Source organism: Platalea leucorodia (assembly GCF_965183815.1).
Source record: "Platalea leucorodia genome assembly, chromosome: 4".
NCBI lineage: Eukaryota > Metazoa > Chordata > Aves > Pelecaniformes > Threskiornithidae > Platalea > Platalea leucorodia.
In genome coordinates this window covers 65,669,228-65,688,100 of record NC_138826.1, presented here as the reverse complement: position 1 = coordinate 65,688,100, position 18,873 = coordinate 65,669,228, and the positions used below count along the sequence as shown (strand labels likewise).

The 18,873-nt window shown below is 38.4% G+C and overlaps 2 protein-coding genes across 12 annotated transcripts in view; both read left to right on the top strand.

Moving 5' to 3' along the window:
* Positions 1 to 4,353, top strand: part of GNPTAB (N-acetylglucosamine-1-phosphate transferase subunits alpha and beta) — a 45,633-nt gene extending 41,280 nt beyond the window's left edge. For 5 of the 10 annotated variants that reach the window (XM_082310302.1, XM_082310297.1, XM_082310301.1 and 2 more), the window contains 3 exons: positions 304 to 471; positions 1,807 to 1,897; positions 3,052 to 4,352. In XM_082310302.1, coding sequence (XP_082166428.1) covers positions 304 to 471; positions 1,807 to 1,897; positions 3,052 to 3,129 — 337 coding nt within the window. In that variant the 3' untranslated portion in view covers positions 3,130 to 4,352. Of the gene's footprint in view, positions 1 to 303; positions 472 to 1,806; positions 1,898 to 2,492; positions 2,551 to 3,051 lie in introns of those variants that run through there. The other 5 variants (XM_082310303.1, XM_082310304.1, XM_082310300.1 and 2 more) reach the window with 4 other exon arrangements.
* A 3,569-nt stretch (positions 4,354 to 7,922) lies between these two features.
* SYCP3 (synaptonemal complex protein 3) overlaps positions 7,923 to 18,873 on the top strand; it is a 14,486-nt gene continuing 3,535 nt past the window's right edge. The window contains exons 1-7 of one of the 2 annotated variants that reach the window (XM_082310725.1): positions 7,923 to 8,207; positions 9,375 to 9,450; positions 10,593 to 10,627; positions 14,003 to 14,120; positions 14,995 to 15,094; positions 15,917 to 16,015; positions 18,691 to 18,795. In XM_082310725.1, coding sequence (XP_082166851.1) covers positions 7,988 to 8,207; positions 9,375 to 9,450; positions 10,593 to 10,627; positions 14,003 to 14,120; positions 14,995 to 15,094; positions 15,917 to 16,015; positions 18,691 to 18,795 — 753 coding nt within the window. In that variant the 5' untranslated portion in view covers positions 7,923 to 7,987. Of the gene's footprint in view, positions 8,208 to 9,374; positions 9,451 to 10,592; positions 10,628 to 14,002; positions 14,121 to 14,994; positions 15,095 to 15,916; positions 16,016 to 18,690; positions 18,869 to 18,873 lie in introns of those variants that run through there. The other variant, XM_082310724.1, reaches the window with a different exon arrangement.

The following is an 18,873-nucleotide window of genomic DNA, read 5'->3' as shown; positions in this document are numbered from 1 at the left end:
CATACTAGGGTCCATTAGATGGCAGCATTATACAAATAGAAGGGAGAGAAATGTGATTTGTCATTTGATTCCTGAGAGGTTTTGACTTGCTGTCAGCCTTGGTGCTCTTAGAATTAAAATCAAATTAATTTAAAATAATGCAGCAATAAGGAAACTGATTACCAGTATCAAATATATCAGTTTGGTTTTAAAACGATACTGTATCAATTTTGTTTAAAAGGATTCTGTTTGTGTTCTTGGTTTGCCAATACCTTTGCTGTATTATTAAAGGAAATATTCTAACAAAGAGTTCTTGTTTTCTAGAAAATTTGTGTGCCTAAATGACAATATTGATCATAATCATAAGGATGCTCAGACAGTTAAAGCGGTGCTTAGGGACTTTTATGAATCAATGTTTCCCATACCTTCCCAATTTGAACTGCCAAGAGAATATCGGAATCGTTTCCTTCACATGCATGAACTCCAAGAATGGTATGTTACACAGGTTCTCTTCAAGTTATTGTAGTGCAATAGCATATAATTATAGAACGTACTGGTGCAAGCCGTTTTTCCCCCAGTATTGTCATGAAGGATTTAACAGTGAAGATAATGTGAAAAGATTTGAAAGAACTAAAATTTGAGGTTTTCAGGATTTGAGTTTTTCTGTGGCTCTTAGTCATTAACATTTAATTGCTTGGCCTTAACCTACTTAAAAGATAAAGGTTTAAAAAAAAAAATAAATCAGGATTTGTGACTTTCTTTACATGTAAAAAAACCCCGTTGTTTGGAATGCCTGCTGCACAGGGGCAATATAAACTATGTTAACTTTCCAAGTGATTTAATTTTTTAATTTGTCAGACAGCAATAATCAGCTGGATAATCATCAGAAAAGATACATGTGTCTCATTTTTACATAATGTGTGAAATTTTCATGTGTATTTACCTCTTGCCATTTTATAAGTAATATTTTAACTTCAGAAATTGGGGAAGTTGATTGGAGAATACAAGCAAAAGTTTGGCAAGTGTAGTGATAAAAATGAGACAAGAAGAGTGGTATAGTAATTTTGTTGCTGACCAGCAAGTTATGAGAGATAGCTGTTAGTAAGGAAAGAGAAAATATTAGAGGAACTGTAGAAGTAATCAGAAGGATTGTAGGTGAGAAGAATAGGCGTGGATTGTAGTGCTACAAGCTGGGCTGTAGCAGTGGCAGAGGGGGAGTGGGGGGCAAACCCATTTCAACAGTTAGCTGTAGAAATTTGGGCTGGAGGAGTAGACATGTTGTTGGCTCCCTTTTTGAGGACATCCACCAAGGCTTTGTTAGCTTCACAAGAACACTTTATTTTGACTTGTTTGTAGCCGAAGCAGATTTTTACCAGGGTGGGTTAAAGCATGCTGAAGTGCGGGTGGAAATCCAAATCCATGTTTATCAAAATGTTTTACAGAATCATAGGACAGCCCAGGTTGGAAGGCACCTTGAAAGATCATCTGGTCCAACATTTCATGGGAAAGTGAGCCTAGATGAGATTATCTAGCGCCCTGTCCAGTCATGTCTTGAAAACCTCCAGTGGTGGGGACTCAATGGTTGTTCTCACTGTAAAAAAAATTTTCTTATATCAAGATGAAACCTCTCACAGTCCCACTTGTACCTGTTGCCCCTTGTCCTCTCCATGTGGGTCTTTGAAGAGAGCGCCTCAGTCCTCTTTCTAGCCACCCTTTAAGTACTGGAAAAAACTTTCCTTGCCTGTTTCGTGGAAACTCTTTAAAGTTTATGTATTTGCATTTATTATATATGAAGCTGTTTTTCTGTTTCCTTCTTTCTTTGTGCAGGAGGGCATATAGGGACAAGCTCAAATTCTGGACCCATTGTGTTCTAGTAACACTTATTGTATTTACAGTCATCTCATTTTTTGCTGAACAGGTAAAATTAATATCTTCTTTTTAATTCTATAATGTTTAATAGATTGCTGTGTCTTCAGGATAACATAAAATGGATTTCTTAATAGGTTTTGATGAGTAGCTAGGATTTTTCCTTCATAAAGGAAGTAAAGATGATACATGACTGATGATTAGGTTGCTTCAATTTTTAATGTTGAGATTCCTTGAAAAGGGAGTCTTATGGGGGGACGGATCGTGGTGGTCCCTTTTCAGGCGCTTTGTGACCATCAACTCCACAAGTGTGCTAAATTTGGGTGTTCAAAATCAGTACTGGTTTTTCAAAGTTTTCATCTATTAACACACATTGGTAAAAGTGCAAAATAAGTTAACAGGAAGAAAATTTAAGCAATAGCAATACTCTAGTCCTGAAGAGAATCTCAAGGTATTTAGGGGCCCTACCTAAATCTCATCCCTAAGTAATTGCAAAGACTCCTTTTGAATTCAGAAGGTTTTGAATTCAACTCGAAGGGAAAAAACCCTCCACTTCTGCAAGCATAAAATGGCTTTCTTGAACATGATTAACCCTGCTAAACTTAGAGGGAGTCAATGGAACAAATCATATGGGTAATTCTTTGCAGGTTGGGGCCTTAAGTAACCCTTTCCGTGGTCTGATGAAGAGGGTGTAATTCTTGAAAGGTTGGCTTTTGATTATTATTTTTTTCCCACCTGTAACTTTTGCATGAATCTTTTCCTTCATTTTCAGCCTTTTGTGTATATATATTAGAAAACTCGCCCTCCATTAGTAACTTGGTTTTGGAAGGGGGTACTCAACTCAGTAGTACAACTAAGTATATAAATACTGTTTTAAGATGCCAGCTTTGTGTTGATCTTTTAGAAACTGAATGTAGCCTGATGTTATATTTAAATACACAAGTTAACTTTAAAATAATCAGAATATAGGCATACTGTATTTTTCACTTTCTGCTTATATTGTGGTTATTGAGAAGTCCGGTGGAAATGTGCGTGCCTAATAGATGAGTTTGAGTAAATAACTGTCTTCCTGTGAGTGGAAAAAAAAAAAAAATAGGACAGTGTTGACTTAATTACCATGGATGGTACGGATTTTATAGTTTCTGGCCAGCTGTGCACCAATAGCCCAGCAGAGAACTAAATATTGTGGTTTTTTTCTCTCCTCAGCTAATTGCACTTAAAAGAAAGATTTTTCCAAGGAGAAGGATCCAAAAGGAAGTTGGTCATGAACGAATCAAAGTGTAGAAGAGCTTTATTTTGGAGATCAGTCTACCTCAAGATGTGATAGCATTTAAAATCTCTCTCTCATAAGTGTCTTTTATGGTTCGACATTTGACTACGTTGATATAAAGAAAAGAAATCATGCATCTACAGTTAGAATTTCCACGGTTAGAATCTGCACAGTAGTCTTCATGATATACAAGCTGCTGGAGCTGTGACAATGCAAAACAACAACAACAAAAAAATGCAGGAAAGCTGTACATAGGCAGTTTTCAACAGATCGTACTTTACAACTGTTAGTTCATGGCCATGTTATCCTTTTTTATAAAAAGGGTTACCTAAAGAAATGTAGCTGCATTTATTGCAGTGGATGTTGCCAACTAGATAAAATGTTGGAAGGCAAAGTTGTTTGGGATCAGCTTAACAGGTCCTTGATCTTGCATTCCAAAACATTTTGCAAATTTTTGTCGTTGCTGCTTTTTTTAGCCCTACGGGAAAATTGAGAATTATGTAACTTGTCATTTAGATTTAGTATACATTTATTGATGTTGACATTCTTTAAAGCACAGTGACAAATCATTCCCCCTATTTGTAGTATTTAATTAGGATTTGGAAGAAATGATGTATGCTAATAAAAAAAAAACCACAGTAAAAGAACAACTAATGGTTATTTGAAAGATACTTTATACCTGGTGTATTATATTCCAAAGAATACAACGATGTTATTTCTTGATTACAATGAGAGGGTTGTAATCAAATGAAAATGATCAAGGTATAGTATTTTACAAGCATTGTAAGTATAAAAGCAAAAGTGCCTCTCTATATGAATGGGTAACAAACTGTTTTAATGTAGCAATGTATGGGAGCAGTGTTTCACTTCAGGAAACAATATTTGTACTGACATATGAAGCTTTGGTGTTTTTAAATTTAACAGGGTTTGGCCCTGTGTTTTGCTGAGACATCAGAATAGTGCGGTTTTATGTGGAAAAGGACACTGAATCTTTTCAAGCAGAAATTTTTGGTGGTGTATCTTCAGTTAATTGTATTAGCAGTATTCAAAAAAGCATTAATTTTTGTAATCAGATGGTGTACAAAATGTATGTGCATATGTATTGTAAGATACTTGGTTTGCTTTGAAATTAACTAAAATGTGATAAAAGTTTTGTCTGTTTCTGTTTTAAAGTAAACCAAAGCTCACCCATTTTGATAAATTAGCCATTAATGCGTATGAATTCTTGTGTTAAAAGTTCTTATTTTCCCCTTAAAAAACTTCCAACAGTAATAATTTAATATTGATTTGAAGCATGAATGGATTCTCAAAGTAGAATCAAACTTTTGAGTATTGTATAAATACAAGAACTTTTAATTATTAAGGTTATATTTCATACTAGCAATATATATTATGCTGAAACATACAATATAGATAAGTAGTTTAAAGCTAGAGTACTTCAGACTAGCAGAAACTGAGACATTTCAGGAAATACAAGAAAGGTTTGATAGCTTCTTACACTTCAAAGTATTATTAGATAGACTCAAGTTTGACTAGGATCTGTTTGTTTTTTTTTTTTTTTTTTTAAACTAACATTTGGCATTCTAATCAAAATTGTTGGAGAAAACTCGGCTGGAATTTTAAGGCAGTTTTTCTGAAGTTCTGTATAGTTTGCATAGGTAGCTCAGATGTCACTGCGGTTCATTTTTGTTTAAGCAGCGTTGCAGGTAAGTTCATGGCATTTTGTTTAACTTCAGCAACAATAGCCAAAAATGTAACATAAGCTTACTGAGAAGCATCCATTGGAAATCACTGCTAAAATTTCTGAGCATGGTCCCTGGAAAAAAAAGCAAGCAAGATAATATGTGAACAGTATTGTGGTGGCAAATAAGCCACTTGCCCAGCCACTCACTCGCTCCTGCCAGCGGGATAAGGGAGGGAATTGGAAAAGTCAAAGCGCTACAGTACAGGCGTTACCAGCGCTGTTTCGGTCACCGGTATAAAATGCAACACCATGGGGGCTGCTGTGAGGAAAGTTAACTCCACCCCAGCCAGACCCAGTAAAAACTTAAACGTAGTTAAGGAAATACTAAGTAAAATTTCTCAAATGGTTGAGGTTAATGAGAAGATTGAAAATGGAAATACTGCTAGGAATTTTTTTTTTAATTTAGATTTTGTATTTAGTCTTCATAAATAAAGAGCAAAATACCTTAACTGGCTGAGGACAGAAAATCCTGTGAGAACAGGAGAAAAATCTGAAATGTAAACCATATAGTTTGTAAAATTAATCAGACTGGAGAAATATTGCCTGTTTGCGTTGACTTACAGAAAAATCCTCCTTCAGCCTCATGCCCTAGTCTACATACACCACAACAACCTATTTTGCAGGCTTTCTGTTGCCTGAATGAGAAATTAAAGCCGTTTCTATTAAATATATATATAGATAAAGGTAGGTGAGGTTTAAACGAGTTTAATGCTGAATCAGCACGGCGCGCAGGCACCGCTCCTGGCACCACCCATGGGGGTGCTACTGCGCATGCGCCGTCTCCCCGGTGCGCGGTCCGCCGTTTCCCGCCTTTTCCTGGGGGCTGGGAGCTGCTGAGGCGCGGCCGCGTCCCCTCGCCCCCGTCTGCCCCTCGCTCGGCAGCGGCGCGGGGGCGCCGGAGGGAGGTTGGGAGCTCCCAGAGGGCCTGGTGCCGGCGTGGGCGAGGGGTTTTGGGCGAAGCGGTGTTCCCTCCCGCCTGCGGCAGGGTGCGAGGTGCCCTCTCTCCCCACCGCTGGTGGGTCCCCTCCGTGCGAGGCGGCGGCGGCAGTGGTGGGCGCTGCGCGGGGATGAGGCAGCGAGAGTGGAGAAGAGCCCATCGCAGGGCAGAGGGAGAGGGATGAAAGGCGGTCGGGTGGGGAGTAAGGAACAGGGTTAGCATTACTGCAGTGCCCCCCAGCCTTTGACACCCAAGCGGCTTCCCCTCAAAACCTGTTGTGGCGGTGGTGTGGTGCGGGCCCAAGTCTCCCTTGCTGCTCTGAGGTAGAACCAGGTGGACGCCCATGGTGAACAGCCCCATGTAGGAGACTCACACAAATACTGGTTTATTTCACGTCTTTTTGGGCAGGGTGAAAAAAGGAGGTGACTTTCTCTGAAAAGTCGTTCTTAAATACACAACTGTGGATTGGAGATACTTGAAGTGGCTAACGCAGGTAGCTACACAGAATGGATGAAGGCTGTATGGGGTGGTGAGGTGGCAAGGTTGTTTTGCAGTGTTTGGAGGGACTAGGGAGTTCTGCTTTGTATACAGATTTTCAGTACAAAGAAAGGTGCCTGTATGTGAGATAAAATACATGTAAGTAAATATCTGTTCGTGCTTGCAGTTTAAAGTTGAAGCGCTTTACCTGGCAGCACAGACATGCACAGCCAGATGCTGTACCAGTACCTTCCTCCTTAAATCATGTTTTCAACAGCTGCAGTAGTTGAAAAGCAGAATGAGTCTTGAAAATTTTCTGTCATTTGAGGATAATTTTAATGCAAGAGCTTTTGATTTTCCAGTTAATAATTTAAAGAGGTTTTGCTTTTTTTTTTTTTTTAAAGAAACATGTAAAGTCTAAAAATCTTCACATTATATAGAGAAGCATCAACCACAGAAAAAGCTGGGTATTAAAAAGCAGCGTTCCTTACTTAGTAGCTTAGTGTGATCACGTATATACCCGTATAGTATGTGGTTAAAAAACCATATATTCATAGCTATGGACAACTAATTCAAGAAACAGAAATGGGAAACTCAGATGTGTGAGGCAGCTGGTAGTGTTGGGGGGACCTCACAGTCCAGGAAATTCAAAAGATCTTTACTGGAGTTCTCAATTTCAGTGTATGAACTTAATTTTCAGATCTATCTTTGCCCTGGCTTGTGGAATACCTATTGATATTTCTAGCTGTGTTGAATTGCATCTAGTGTAAGTTTGTCCTCTGCTGAGTCACATCTTGCTCAGTTTGGAAAACAGGGTACTTAACAGCTGATTTTTTTTTTTTTTTCTCTGTATTCTTTCCATCTTCCAAGTAATCCTGCTATTTTTCAGAAGGACTTTTAGAAGTATGTCATGTGACATTTTACTTTAAATGCTTCATACCTCTTGCTATCAGGCAGAGAACAAGAGAAGAAATATTTCAGCAAGGATTCAGTAGCTTGCTATTTCCTGTTGTATTTGTATATTATTTCTATTGTTGATAAAGTGCTAAGGAAAAAATGATTTTATTTTGTCACTCATGCATTTAATGATTACAGCTATGCTCTTTTCCTTCTAAATAGATATTTTACTCCTTGAATACTTACAAAAATACACAATATATATTAAAATTAGTATTACTAAAGCAATGAACAGTGTTTTTTTAAGAGGGCAGTGTATTTGTAAAGCATTCACAAGTATTGAAACTGCATTAGTTACATTGCAGAATGCAGAGGCATAATAGCTAAAAATAAAGATAACTCAGAAAGTGAAAGTTGCCCAGAATTTTTAAAAATGGCATATGTGTGTGTTTATTTGTCTGTCTAGTGTGGAATGGCTTGTAGAATTGGATTGTTATTTATGGCTTAGCACTTCTGTATTTTGTAAAATAGAATATTGGCATAGCTTTTTGGGAATGCAGTACTGGATATGACAAAATACATAATAAATGCTATGGAAGCCGAGCAGGCAGGCACCTTAAGGAAGTGCATAGTTTACTTCCTTGTTTTTCAGCAGAATCAAGTATGTAGCTACTAGCCCTGGTATTTTTTTTGCCCTGTTCTTAAAAACACCATTGATGAGTAATCCTGTGGATTACCTCAAAACTAAAACAGTTTGACTGCTTGAATATCCTTACAGGCGGAGACTGTTACAGGGGTGTCTGTAACAGGTCAATGTATGCATGAAAACACAGTTATCTTCACAGTGTTGTGGGGAGAGTCATGTAACAAATACAGCGTACCTTTTCAGCAGGAAGAAAATCTCATTATGGCACCATCAGGAAGAAAGCATGGAGGAAAAGCTGGTAAACCAGCACAGGAAGATCAAGCCATTCCTGCCTATGACTTTCAGGAGGAAAGAAAAGAGCTGAGTGGATCAGAGGAAGATATTAGAGAAGGTGCTTATATGATTTTTTTTTTTTCCCCGAAAATGTGAAGTTTAGTATTTCTGGCTATGAATAGAAATGAAGACACTTCCGTGTTAGCGTATGAGCAAGCACGCTACCTAATGTTTGTGACAGCTAGCCTCCTATTGTATAATTTTGATTGGTAAGAGAAGAGAACACAATAGAATAGCTCTGTATAGTGCACTATTATGTCTTAAAATTATAGGTGGAGTCTTTAATAGAGTAGGATGTTCTTACATGATTTTGTTACCTTATTTCAATGCCATATCCTTCCATCACCTGGCTGCGTGTAACATTGTGAAATCAGGATAGAACAGAAGAGCTCTGCTCACTTGTATGGAGTGCTGAGTCGCATAGGGTAGTTGGAGTCTTAATGCTGGCAGGGTTAAGAGTACTTCAGGATGAATCTGAACCAAAGATATGAAAGAGGAAGAAGCAGAGAAAGCTGAGGAAAAAGTAGTCAACCAAGGGATTCTTGTTTAATTTTGAGGGAGTGTCATAAAAAAGTGGTCTTTGCTTAAAAATGCAGTTCTCATTCATCACATGATAGTTTTTTGTAAAGTTTGATGTAACTCCATTTCTGGATTTTTGTCTTTCAGCAGTTGTCTCTGGGTTTGTTTCTCTTAATTTCTCCCCTTCTTCATTTGTTCAGACTAAATCCCCCCCGCCGCCACCGTGTTAATAGAAATCTGACAGCCAAGGACTTTTATTTTTTGGAAAGAATATAAGTCTCTATTTGTGATTTTGCTTTTTTAAAGGTCGGAGTACACAATTTCAGTACTTATTTTACAGTAAAATGAAATTCTTACAGATTGGGCTTTTTCAATTTTTAGATTATTTTTACCTTCCTGATGATTTTTATACTGTAAGTTGGAAGTAGTTGTGTAATAGTGGACAGAGAAACTAGAGCTGGTTGAGATCAGTCTGGAGGAACTCAAGGCAGTGCCAGTTCAAATCTAGCCTTGCAGAATAATTCACCACCATCTGTCAACTCCAGATTCAAAGTTCTAGGAGCTGCAGGTGTTATGGATGGGAACTGAGACCCATGAGATGTTCAGAGAAGTGGCATTACAGAAAAGTAGTTACACTTTTAATAACTCAAATGACCTTCACAAAATATAAAATATTTTTGTAAATCTTTTTAAAATTTGTATTAAGGCGAAACACCAGTAATGGACAAGCATGGAAAGAAAAGACCTTTGGTGACTACTCATGTGGTTCCAGATGATGTGGGGTAAGGTTAGGATTTTTTTTTTTTTTTTTTTTCCCAAAAATAAGCAAGTATTAAATAGATACCGATTTCAGTTATTCACTATGCTTGTTTTGCTCAGGCTTTTTTTGTTTTGTTTTGTTTTTTTTTTTTTAGTATTTGATTCAAAAATCAGGTGACAGATAATACTGCAGCTGCAGTTAAAAAAAATGTAGTATTTTAAAATGAATAATTCTGCAGTTTCTTTGTAGATACTTTCGAACATGAATGAAAAATTGATATATTTGTGTGAGTTCTTAAAATTCTTGTTTCTTTCAAAAGATGACTTAAGTTTTATCCTAAATTGTTGATATTTTCATTAATTTTTTTCCCTCTGATCTTAGTTGCTTGAAGATATTAACAGTACTTTAAATGGTCCAACTATTGCATGAAAAATAAATTCTTTTACAGATAAATCTTAGGAAATGCAATATTTATGGGCAGCGTAAATGTAAAAAACAGTGTATGTTGAAATAGTTCTTAGTAAGATTATAGCTGTTGAGTTGAAGATACTTTTTTTTTTCCTTTTTTTTTTTATTTTTTTTTTTATTTTTACCTTTCCAAAAAGAAAGTGAGGTCCTGTGGAGAAGTTGATATAAAAACAAGATAAACATTTTCTTTACCCACCATGTCCGTTTTTGGACTTGTCAGCTATTGTACCAGTGCCTTACACACTGGTGTTATCATCTTAAAGGCGTTGTAAAAACAACCCTGATATTATGACTCTTGGGTTTTTCTTACTGTGCCATTCATGCTAACTGTGATGGACTTGTTTTCATTTGATGTTCCAAATACCTTTTGTGTTTTCTTTTTGTATAGGGAATGATCAATTTTATTTACTGTCCTCCTTCACTCAAGACCCTTTAAATGCCTAATACTGCTTTTTTACTGGGGAGTAAGTTAATAGATTCTAGTAATTTTTTTTAAAAAAAGCAAATTAGTCTAAAAAAGAGACCTCTCACAGGAGGAGAAAAGGAGTGTCATTTTTTATCTTGCAGAACAGTAGCAGCTCTGTCACTGTGCTTACAAGTAATAGGCACGTGAATAAAATTAGTTTTAAGCCTATAAAACAGGTCTTATCCTAAAGTGAGAAAATGGGCAAATAAAAATTTTAAACACTTTTGTAGGGGTGAAGTACAGAATATGCTGGAAAGATTTGGAGGTAAGTACGTTTACATTCTAATAAATTAAAAAACAATTCATGTTTAAGTTGCAGAATTGGCAGCAATTGCGTACCATAAAATAACTTTCAAGATTTACATAAAATTACGAGTCTTTGTAGCATTTTTCAGCATTGCTTAAAAAAAACAGTTTTCAGAAAAAAGTTACATCTAAGTAGAGCAAAGTGAAAGAAGAGAAGGGAATAACTGCATAATAACTGTTCCCCAGGGCTCAGTACTGGGGCTGGTCCTGTTCAACATCTTCATTGATGATCTGGATAAGGGGATCGAGTGCACCCTCAGTAAGTTTGCAGATGACACCAAGTTGGGTGGAAGTGTCGATCTGCTGGAGGGCAGGAAGGCCCTGCAGAGGGACCTGGACAGGCTGGATCGTTGGGCTGGGGCCAACTGCATGAGGTTCAACAAGGCTCAGTGCCGGGTCCTGCACTTGGGTCACAACAACCCCATGCAGCGCTACAGGCTGGGGGGGGAGTGGCTGGAGAGCTGCCTGGCAGAAAAGGACCTGGGGGTGTTGGTTGACAGCCAGCTGAACATGAGCCAGCAGTGTGCTCAGGTGGCCAAGAGGGCCAATGGCATCCTGGCTTGTATCAGGAATAGTGTGGCCAGCAGGACCAGGGAGGTGGTAGTGCCCCTGTACTCGGCACTGGTGAGGCCGCACCTCGAGTACTGTGTTCAGTTTTGGGCCCCTCACTACAAGAAAGACACTGAGGTGCTGGAGCGTGTCCAGAGAAGGGCAACGAAGCTGGTGAAGGGTCTGGAGCACAAGTCTTCTGAGGAGCGGCTGAGGGAGCTGGGGTTGTTTAGTCTAGAGAAGAGGAGGCTGAGGGTTATTTGAGGGTTATTTTATGTCGAGACCTTCTTGCTCTCTACAACTACCTGAAAGGAGGCTGTAGCAAGGTGGGGGTCGGTCTCTTCTCCTCAGTAACAAGCGATAGGATGAGAAGAAATGGCCTCAAGCTGTGCCAGGGGAAGTTTAGGTTGAATATTAGGAAAAACTTCTTCACCAAAAGGGTAGTCAGGCACTGGCACAGGCTGCCCAGGGCAGTGGTTGAGTCTCCATCCCTGGAGGTATTTAAAAGATGGGTAGACGTGGTGCTTAGGGACATGGTTTAGTGGTGGACTCAGCAGTGCCAGGTTGACGGTTGGACTTGATGATCTTGAGGGTCTTTTCCAACCTTAAGGATTCTGTGTTTCTATATAAAGTGAGATGTAAGTATTAGTGTAGGTAATTACAAAGGAAAAAGGCATGAGCATGAGGAGCAAAAGCATGAGTGCTTTTGATAATCAATTCCAATTTTAAGATGAAGTTTAAGAGGTCACGATTATATTGTAGAGAAAAGGGACAATATGAGTTAGCTGTTTTTCTTACTCGTTTTTTGTTGCAATGACGTGGAAGAGACTGAAGATTGCAAGACTTGAGTGAGAAATTAGGGGCATGTAAATGTTAATATAAGCAGCTAAATAGAACAAATAGTTCTAATTCTAGACAAGGAATTTTGAAAGTAGATTGTAGTTGCAGCACAGAATGAGCTAGAGAGTAGTCTGTACTCTGCACCTTCAGAAATCTAGAGAACGGGGAATCAGTAGAAAAGAGAATTTCAGCAGTGAGGAAGAAGAGTACAAGCTCTTCTTTCTAGAAGAGCTAAAGAATGAGGGTAAGTAATGCCAGTCATCTAGTGATGAGAGATTTATGCATGTCACCTAGTTGGATTTAATTTAGTCATAATGAGATCCTCAGATGGCTTTACTTACAGTTAAATTTCCAGCTGAATTCTAGGGAGCTGACGGGTTAGAGAAGAAACACATTTCACTTGTAAAGAATGTATAATAAACATCAAGGTGTAACAAAGCATCAAAAAGCTGTGGAAGGAAGGGAAACCATCTCAATGGCAGTATTACCTACTCAATAGCTGATTAATACTTTCATTGTATGTATAAGAAAACGCAGTCATTACTTGCATGTAAATCTTAAGGTGAAAGAGGATTTCAAGGAATTAAGACTTTTTGCTGTTAAGGTACATATTAGAATGCTATTGTAGATCTAGCAATCAGACAGGAGGAGGATTTCAATGTTAAAAAGCTAGGATTGCTTGCTATTGAAGACTCAAAAATAGGATGGAAGGAAAGATAATTAATGGATCAGAGAGAGGATGCTGTTTCCTCAAGAATAGTAGGTTTGGCATTAGCAGGGGCAGATGCCTCAGCAAATTAGAGAGAGGTTTGACAGATGTTTCCTGAAATCTACAGTGAGAAGGAACAGAAATTGCTGTATTAACCTTAAGCTGTGACTTGTTTGTTAAATCTCCAAATGTAAATTAAACAAACATACTAACTTATATTAACTTGAATACTTTTAAAAAAGGACTAAGTCTCTCCAAAGTATGAAAAATAGTTTGTCATTCATTCATTCAATATGTTCAGTGATAGTAATAACATACTGGCTTTAATTTATTTCTAAAATCTAAGTAATTTGAATACTACTCTGGAACATGGGGTTTTTCTAGAAAAAAAAAAAATTAAAAAGTGTCAGCATAACTAAATTCTTTGCAGGTCTGGAAACTGAGCTGGCACTGCAGTTATGCAGCTAAATTAATTAGGATTTTGATGGTGTGACTAAAACATCATTAGATACTAGAGAAAAGAGCAAGATGTCTGTACTGTGCAAGGTATCTCTAGCTTTGAATGGAGAATTTGCAGACCGTGAGATGTCCAAATACAATGTTTGAAGATACGCAGTGTGAACTGATTGGATAGCGGTTCTAGTGTTTCAAGCATATATGTATGCCTATTGTATGGATGATACGTTAGAAGTGCATGTTGGACCATAATACCCAGTAGGGGGACACACGATGACAGTGCGTCAGGAACCAATTTAAGTGTACATAATGGCAGCACTGCAGCTACCCTGAGTTCAAACCGCTGGACGGTTTCAGTTCACTGCGTGCGTCTGCTCAGAGTCAGTCTGACACCGTGCCCACGACTGTCCTGCCTAGAATGAAAGAAGCTAAAGCTGAGTCACATCATGGTAGGTCCTATTTGGTCTGGCCCCTGAGAGAGGTGGGACTCGAAGCAGATGCCAGAGTAGCTGGTGGGGCTCGGCAACGAGGAGTTGCAACTCCAGAGGCCAGGTGTTGGTTAGGGTGTATGGGGGTGCTTAGGGAAGCCGCACTCACACCAGTGCCAGCAGCGCGTGGAGGGAGACTCTAAACACAGCAGCCAGGAGCCCAGATCACATTTGTGTCTTTCCATTAGAACACACCTCGTTTGCATCTCCAAAGCACAACTCATCAGCATTTTTAATAAAAGGCACAATGTATCTCGGTATGCTTAATTTCTAAATACTCTCTGATTTTTAGCTGACATTAACAAGGCTCTCTTAGCTAAGAGGAAAAGATTAGAAATGTATACGAAAGCCTCACTCAAAACCAGTAACCAGAAGATTGAACATGTTTGGAAAACACAGCAGGAGCAAAGGTAACATTTACCCTTGTTTTTCAAACCTGTGAAATCAGATTCCCTTTTGTGTCACAGCATGGATAGTTGATCCATCTTCTTGCAGTTAAATAGCAAGTAGTGTTATCTACTAGGTAAATACCTGCGCAGGTCCTCTTTTCCGCTGCCTCCAGTTGTGTCCATGTCATTTTGGAATTTTGAGATTTGGAATTTCAAGAGCAAGGTACCTTAAAGAGCTGGTTTTACTTTTGTTTTATCTTTAATAATAATAATAATTTTCATTTTCACACTGTAAGTAATTTTCACCCTACATAACACTCCTCTCGCCGCTTAAGGCATATTTAATTACTAGATCTGATACTACAGGTAGAGCAAACTGAAAAATGAGACAGCTAAAAAAAAGAAGTCAGCAATACTTGTAACTGTCTTGGTGGTTTTATGTATATATATGTATTTGAAACTTGCATTGACAAAATTTAAGTTTACGTAGCGAAACTAGAGCATAATGAACTAATGAATGAGCTAATTAGCTTTTCATTATAAACCCCTTGTGTTAAAGCCAAGATCTGTAATTGGGTTAGAAAAACATAGTAAATCTCAGAAAACCTGACACTGTTAGGAAGAAAAGTTGTTGTAATTCTTTTTTTAACCTGAGTCTTCAATATGAGTGCTGTCTCCTTATATGTATATAATCCACATTCATTCAGAGAGAGAGAGAGAGATATCACTTTTTCAAAACATACAGTATCCAGTTAGGGCCAGATGTCAAAACAGCCTGTTTCTTTATCTATGCCAGCTCCTTTTATTCTACTCCATGTGTGTGTTGAGCGTTAGCTTTCCTTGTAATTCTTTCTTTGTAGCATTTGTCATACTTACGGCTGGTGTCTATTTATAGGCAGAAGCTCAACCATGAGTTCTCCCAGCAGTTCCTGACTTTATTTCAGCAGTGGGATGTAGATGTGCAGAAAGCAGAGGAGCAGGAAGAAAAACTAGCGGTGGGTTTCCAGCATGGCATGAGTTTCACGGTATTTTCACAAGGAGGGAATACTGTTGTTTAGATGCTCAAGAAATGTAAAAACACTTTATGTAGTTTAAACAAACATAAGATTGTTTGCCTCGATTAAAAATGTTCATTCAACTTTGGTGGCTCTCAAACTGTAAATATTTAAGTTTGGCGACATATTTTAAAGTGAAGAGGGGTGCATTTATAAACTTTATTGCAGTTTATAAATGGCACTAAGTGATGCCCTAGGCCAGCTATGGCTTGAGAAAGGCCAAGACCCCATTTATGGAGAAGACGTGCGCTGTTTCTGTGCATCCACAGTCTTTGGGTTCAGGGAACAAAGGAGTAAAGGAAAGGGGTTGTCTTTCAGCATGCACTGCTTAAAAATGTGCCTGCATATAATAAATGTATGACAATTTGATCATTGAAAGGGGATAGGAGCTATACAATGCAATGTAATCACGATGTTGCTGTATTTGTACTCCCAACGCATTTGCGAGTTTCGCCATTCCCCAGGCAGCACATTTCCCTGGGATATCCTCAAGAGCTGTGTTGGATACCAGTCCTCACAGGATCTCATAGGGATAATTCAGGTTGGCAGGGACCTCAGGAGGTGACTCAGGACTTAATCCAGTCTTCAGTCTTTCTTTCGTTAATAAGAACAAGGATAATTCTGCAGGCAGAGATCAACATTACATGACCCAGATTTCCAGTGAAGGCAGAATTTCTGATTCTAATAAATGACAGTAGTGTTGCTGTCCAAGTGCTTTTAGTTAACTAATGTGATTATTTTTTTCTTTTGCTTCTGCTTCAGAATATGTTTCGTCAGCAACAAAAAGTTTTTCAACAGGCAAGAATAGTTCAAAGTCAGCGACTGAAAACCATTAAGCAACTCTACGAGCAATTCTTAAAGGTACAGTGAATTTTCTTCTTAGAAGGCAACAGATCCTTATCACATCACTTGAGAAAGCTGTTTTAATTCAACCTTTATGAAATACAGAGATTTGAGGTTCATTTAAGGAAAATAACAGCCTTGCATGAATATTCATGTTAGTATCTTTCCCGTATTAAGAATATGGCTTGTTCTCTCTATACATGCATACGGATTGCATCTGTTTAATAAATGGTTTAGTTAAGTGTGTTCTCACAGGGATGTGATTGGCTCGCCTGTTTCAAATATTTAACCACAACCCTCAGAGCATACATTCTAAAGAGAACGCAGTTTCGTACCAGTTTGAAGCCTATATAGGTCAGTTAAGTCATCGGGATTTTGTCTTAATTATTCCCTTAGATTTTTGGTATGTATTTAAAAAAGTGAAACTTGGCAATCTATTAAAAATACATCTTAGGCTGCAATTTACTGTTTTTATTACTGCTGGCAGGTGCATCCCCCCTAATGAGAATTACATAGATACTTTTTTTTTTTCTGTCATTAACCTTTCTAGCTATTGCTCCTTCATGTAAGGAAAGTGACCCTTAAAGAAAATCAATTGTAATTCCCTTAAAATTGCCACTTAGAACTCCCTTCATTTCTTCCTAAGCAACATTAATTAGAAATGGTCTTCCTTTCTGTAACCTGCTATTCAAGGTACACATTCACTAAAATGTCAACAGGAAGAATCTGATGGAAATAATGACTTATGGTGAAAACAGGCTTGGCTGGATAGTTATGTAATCAGTCCCGTTCAACTTTCCTGTTGCTTTATGCATAAATTTTGCATTTGCTGGGAGTCCCTACAAACACCATTTTTTGGGACAGTGCTTACAGAGATAATGTATTTTAAACACATGATTCATACTGATCAACTGTGGTGAGTTTTGTTTTGTTTTTTAACAAAGTAGCTACCATACTAGACAGCAAACAAAAAATTATTATGAATACAACTAAGCAAAAAATTGACTTTTGGAGGTAAAAAAAAAGTTTTTCCCTGTCATTTTACACTAAGAACAAAACACTTTATTTCCAGAATTTCCTTCCCCCACTATTTTTCTGAGTAAGGTATTAGAAATCTAAACTGTGAGAAAAATGAAAGTACCCTAAATGATTGGTTTTGTAATGAATGCAGAGGCACACTACCATAGAATCACTGAAGGGCTGAGGTTGGAAGGGACCTCTGGCAGTCGTCTGGTCCAGCCAGAAGGTGGTACAGCGGGGCTACCTACAGTCGGTTACCCAGGTCTTACGTCCAGATGGCTTTTGAATATTTCCAAGGATGGAGACTCCACAGCCTCTCTGGACAACCTGTTCCAGTGCTCAGTCACCCTCACAGTAAAAAAGTGTTTCCTGATGTTCAGAGGGAACCTCCTGTGTTTTCAGTTTGTGCCCATCACCTCTTGTCCTGTCACTGGGCACCTCAAGAGCCTGGCTTGCTCTTCCTCGCACCCCCCCTTCAGGTATCTGTGTATATAGATAAGATCCCCCACGGAGGCTTCTCTTCTCCAGGCTGAACAGTCCCAGCTCTCTCAGCCTTTCCTCATAAGAGAAATGCTCCTGTCCCTTAATCACCTTTGTGGTCCTTCGTTGGGCTCCATCCAGGATGTCCATGTGTCCCTTGTACTGAGGAGCCTGGAACTGGACACAGCACTCCAGGTGTGGCCTCACCAGTGCTGAGCAGAAGGGAAGGGTCACCTCCCCTGACCTGCTGGCAACTCTGTGTCTAATGCAGCCCAGGAGACCGTTAGCCGCCTTTGCGGCAATGGCACACTGCTGGCTCATGTTCAACTTGGTGTCCGCCAGGACCCCAGGTCCCTTTCTGCCAAATCTTAATTTCTGTTCAAGTCATTTCCTGACTGGTCGTTTTTTGAAATTTCAGTTAGTTATGATATGTTTGGTTTTTTTCAAGTCTGGTAGCTTTGAAAAATAAATCTGAAACACAGCAACTCTTTAGTTTAGCTGTAAATTTAGCTGAAATTTACAGAGAATATTACAGAAGCATTAACAAGTAGTAACTTCCAAAATTTCCAAAATGTCTTCATCAAAGATGAAAGTATCAGAAGATCAAGTATTACTTCGATTTTTCCCCTCAAAGAAGATCAAAAGATAGAAATGAAGCCTCAAATAAGCTTAACTAAACACAAGTCAAGGAAAATGCAACTACACCCATACACAGGGTTAGGCATAATTGTATGTACAAAAGGGAAGATAACCAGCGAGCTTTACTTGGCTTATTTGGGGAGAAGTGTGCAAAAAGAAGGAAATTTAGTGGGTTTTATAGTCCTTACTTCAGGTCTCCAAGGTTGTAATAATATTAAACCCCTATCATTCCTGAAAGATGTCTGTATAATCTTTTCTTGTAGAACTCTTCTCTTTATTGAAATGCAGGATAACTAGCTGAGACGTCAAAGATGCTGAGTGGAAGGGACCGTTTCCTTCACAGGGTTTATATTGTTTAAACAGGAACGCAGACAGGAGTAGGAAGTCCTGTATGATTTGTCTGTCAAGTTCGTGACAAAACTAATCACTTATCAAGTGACCACTGCTGCTGTAAAAATTAAATTGTAGTCTGAATAATGGTTTGCTTGTTTGTTTGTTTGAAGTTAACCCTTTGACATTGCACACTTCTGAATTAAAATTATCCTTAACTTCAGAGCATGGAAGAGCTGGAGAAGAGCAATGAAAATCTGCTAGCTGGCGCACAAAGTGAACTTCGCAAAGAAATGGCTATGTTGCAGAAGAAGATTATGATGGACACTGTAAGTATCACATCTCTGAAGAAGTTAGTTAAATACAAAAATAGAACATTCTATAAGAAAGTCATTTGACAGTCATTT